This window comes from Anopheles coustani, chromosome 3 (assembly GCF_943734705.1).
Source record: "Anopheles coustani chromosome 3, idAnoCousDA_361_x.2, whole genome shotgun sequence".
Taxonomy (NCBI): domain Eukaryota; kingdom Metazoa; phylum Arthropoda; class Insecta; order Diptera; family Culicidae; genus Anopheles; species Anopheles coustani.
The window spans coordinates 13,132,649-13,137,207 of NC_071288.1; the positions used below are offsets into that span (position 1 = coordinate 13,132,649).

The 4,559-nt window shown below is 48.5% G+C and overlaps 1 protein-coding gene across 1 annotated transcript; it reads right to left on the reverse strand.

Annotated features, from left to right (window-relative positions):
* Nucleotides 1–584: 584 nt before the first annotated feature.
* LOC131260995 (prolargin-like) lies at nt 585–2,388 on the reverse strand. Its single transcript, XM_058262869.1, has 2 exons — nt 2,375–2,388; nt 585–2,309 (listed from the first exon to the last, which is right to left on the reverse strand). Exons 1-2 carry the CDS (start codon nt 2,386–2,388, stop codon nt 770–772), a joined length of 1,554 nt encoding a protein of 517 aa, XP_058118852.1. The 3' UTR covers nt 585–769.
* Between the last annotated feature and the right edge of the window lie 2,171 nt (nt 2,389–4,559).

The window sequence follows — 4,559 nt, forward strand, 5'->3', positions numbered from 1 at the left end:
AACGATAATTTCTATCCTTCAAACGATATCTTTCTTAGAGTGCATATGGTGGCATGGGCTTCGTCAGCTGCTTTTAGATAGTTTGCTTCTTGTCTTTGAAACCAATTTGTCAATAATTATTGTTTTCAAATTCGTTCGAATTGGTTCATTCCTTAGGACTTTTTTTTTACAACTCTTGTACGAAGTGAGACAAAATCGATTTTATTTGAAATTTATTTGGCTCAATTTTGTTAAAAATCATTTTAAACGTCTTTCATCTACCGACAGAAGACTATGAAGTAGAAAACAAACAAGCTTATCAAAATGTGGATTTAAATATGGTATTCAATGCTGGCGGGAGTGGTGATACATCTTTTTCAATCCTGAAATTGTGTTATCAGAACATTGTGAATTGTTTGTGCCAAAGTAAGGGCTGAAGGAAGTGCTGCTTTTCCTATACGGTCGCGAATCAACTCATTGGACGATCGTTTTTCTTCCTTTTTGTTGTGCGATTCAAAGGCCGCCGTATTTTGCGTCGTTTGTGAAATATCACTAGAATTTTCGGGAAATGGAACACATCATACAAACACTTCAGTTAATGGTACTAACTTTAAGTCTATGTTGATTATCTATGAGTCACAATGTAGCAAATGCTGCGCAGTTGTTACGTTACTCTTTGCTATTCGATTCCATATGCTTCATAAACCGTATGCCGGAACGCGATGTGCAGCCTAAATTCCTAATGCTAGCATTTGCCTATGTTTTCTTCTTCGCGGGCTATGACTCTCGGCTAGCCATTCAAATCACACGACACCAAACTCTCGTGCGAGATGGACGTCCGTCTCTGCATGCGCTCTTTGAACAGCGCCGGGAAATACCGGCTGTCGACAAACAACTTTGCCAAAAGGCCACACACCGCCAGCAGCAGCAACGCAATGACGACATACTCGAACGTCTTATCGCCACCGACGACTTGTTCACGCCTGTCTTTGCTGTGCTCGGCATCGCTGGTGTCGTGGTCCGTGTCGTTGCCGAACGAGGGCGTCACCTTGAGCGGACATTTGGACTCGTCGAAAAGGTAGTCGCTGCGGATGTATGGCTGGATGTCGTGCTTCTTCAGATCATCGATCGCGATCGACAGTGAGGTAGAGTTCCATGGCAGATCGTAGATGCCGAGCGACTTTAGGTTGGGAAAGTTGCGCTTGATCGCATTGATCGAAATGTTTGCGATCGGATTGCCGCTGATCATGAGCCGCTCGAGCAGCCGCTGCGATGTAAGGTTCTCCAGGTCGATACGCTTGAGGTTGTTGTACGAGATGTCCAGAAAGCGCAGCTTACGCAGATCATGCAGAGTCTTGTAGTTTAGGCTGATATTGGTACACTCGATATTGAGTGCGGTAATCTGCTTGAGGTTTAGAAAGTCCGTTCCTTTCTGCTGCAGATTATGCGAGATGTCAAGCGATCGTAGCGTCTCGGAGCACCGCTGCAGCCAGTCCGATCCCTGGATGCGATTGTGTGCCAGGGAGAGCTTCTCCAGACTGCAATTCCGACCGATGGTCACCGTGTCGATCGCATTGTGGGAAGCGTGAAACTCGCTACAGTTGCCGTTGATGGTGAGGCTCGTGAGGTTGTTGTACTTTAGGTTCACCTTGCGCACAGTTATCTCCGTCCAGGCCATATCGACCAGCTGGTTGTATGATGCATCGAGATACGTCATCGCGACTACACCGTCTGGAGGGAACCAGCTGTCGAAGCTGAGCAGCACTAGGCTGTTGTGGTTCAGGTCAAGCGTTTTTAGCTTGCGCAGCTTATGGAACACTCCGCTCGGAAGTCGGGTCAGATTATTGTACGACAGATTGAGCTCCTCCAGCTCACCCAGAAACTCGAACGCATCGTGCTTGATCTCGGCAATTTGGTTATGGTGAAACAGCAGATACTGCAGCTTGGGCGTTTTGGGAAACATGTGTGAATCCAGCAGCGTAATATTGGTGCCCGTGATTTCGATGTGGTTCAGCTTGTTGCAGTCGAGGAAGCTGTTCGGGTCAATTTCACGGTAGAACAAACTGTTCAGCACGATGAAACTCTCTAGGTTCGGCAGCGAGGCGAACATCTTCGTCGGCACGCCGATGATCTTTTTGTTGCTGATCGTCAGCTTCGTAATGAAGCTCCAATTGAACTTGATGTCCGTGCTCGACGTCTGGAACACGTCGTCGAAATCGATAAACTCACAGTGCGGCGGTTTCTCGCCCTCGTGCGCGAAGCACACGTCCACGAATTCATTATCCTCGGCGTACGCCAGCAACAGCGTGCCCAAGACCAGCGCCAGTGACCTGGAAGGTTTTTGGCACAATTAAGTCAACACAACTGGCTTACCACCCCTGGACAGTTCTCTTACCAGCAGCGAAACATGGTGCCCCAGATGCACGCGCCACACGTTCACCGAGAACGTCGTAATACGCACTGACCGGGCACGGGATTTGGATAACTCTCCGGAGCAGGAATTTCTCATGGATTAACGAGGGCCGGACACGGTCTCATGGCGTTGGTAGCTGCCACAGCCGCCGCGCATAATCTCTTACGGCGGCAGCATCCCTCCCTTTGCAGGCGCTGTGGGGAACACAATATACTTAAACCTTAATTGAAGAAGATTGATACACCAACGTGCATTTCGGGAGAGTGATCTTAAAGTCGTAGTACGTTCGTCGAGAGAGAAAACAACGAGACAAACGAGCAACGGTTCTGACACAGCAGTAGAAAGTATTTGACAAAGGAAAACATAAGATGTAGAGCTGGAGCTAAATGGCGTATAATAGGAAGGTATAAGGTGGAAGCCTACGAAGCACAGGAACTCATTTGTTTCTTATATTTTCTCTGCCTTCCTATCAAAGCGCCATGTTTTCAAATGGTTTTGACTAATAAGTGATTAAATTTGACTGCTGAACATTTTGATTGACATGCACCTTGGCTTCTCTCGATCAACAACAATTCTATTTCGTGGTTCACTTGAACCTCCGTCTTATCTGACCCGGCTAGGAAGTATGCCCGGCGCCTGCGTTTAGCTCCAAAAGTTAGCACCTGTAGGGTATGCAATTGAGGTGCGTGCAGAACGTCTCCAAATGCGATGCCCATAACGTTTTTTCTTTCCCCGTCGATAAGGCAACATGAGCCGGTAATAGACTTTATCCCGCTGCGATCGGCTTTCAGCGCATCAGCCCACCAGATCATCTAGCCAAGGGGATCCCAGGGACCCGGGATAGAGAGAGGATCCCATCAATCAAGCAGTGAAACGGTTAATCAAAGGCAAATGGCGACGATCGTCGGGCGAGATTCGCTTCGCAGCGAAGCGTCACTTCTCACGGTCTCAACCTAAATCGTAGGCGCTCGAGTTCTTCGAATGAAGCGACCCCACCGGAATTCTTACTTCCGGTTGCCGCGAGCAAATGTGTGCACGCACCAACGGATGGACCGTTCCGGGGTGTGTGGCCCGCACTGTACGGGGTGGCTGACACAGCTGCCCGCAGTGAGCCGAATTTATCGATATTTAGTGTCAGATTTATGCGTCCAATCGTGCCGCACCGTGTGTGGTACCGGGCGTCTTGTTTTTCGGCTCTTTCCGTTCGGCTTCCCTCCGCGATGCGTCTGCGTATTCCTATGTGGCAGCAGGTCCGGAGCAGTCGGTGCCTTTTGGAGTACGATCGACAAGCAACGAACGATCGAACGAGATGGATGCGGTCCCGTTTGTAAATCGATTGCATTTAATAATAACGTTCATTTGCTGCTCGGTGCCTGCTGCCGCTCACAGAGGTTGGGGTTTACATTGCTCCGGGTTTATACAGAGACGTCGTTACCATGCCGCTAGAGATTGATTACCGATAAGGGAGGGCGCATGCAAGTGATTTGCAGTGAAACAAGATGCTTACTGTTTCCGCAATGTGCAGTTTATAATAAATATTGTGTATGTTGTATGGATCCGCTTGGACGGATCAGTAAATTGTAGCTTGTTTGAACGATGTTTTGATACTAGACAAACGAACAAGTCGTAATAAAGATGTATTTCTTTCAACAACAAACAAACCGTGAATCCGTTTGCTATCAGCTGAGGGTTGATTTAGTTATTTTTCACCTTTTGATGCTTAGCTCCCTTGGAAGATAATTTAACTGTCAAATTACAATAATTTGCGACGAGGGGTCCCACAGAAAAAAAACGGGGTGCGGGCGCAATTTGCGGCCTACATAAAACTCATTCGCGGTCCAGAATGTATCTACCAGCTTCAGGTCCAGGCCCGATCCCCTCCCAATCGAGCCCCTCACTCCCCCAGTGACATTTACCATTAAATTTGATCGAATTAATGCCACCCGAAAACCGAGGTCACCGAGGAGGTCGCTCAAAACGAACGTGTCACCCGGCGACGAACCACTTCATCTCTCCGCCGGTCCGATGATTACCCAGCAAAAGTACCCTTTAAAAGAGGTCTATTACTGGCGCCCCTTGGCCGCCGTAAACTAGTTTCGGGCGCTTCGGCGGAACTCTCGGTAGCGCAGCCGACCCGATCGTGGTTTTCCTCGGCTCCTGGCCGACC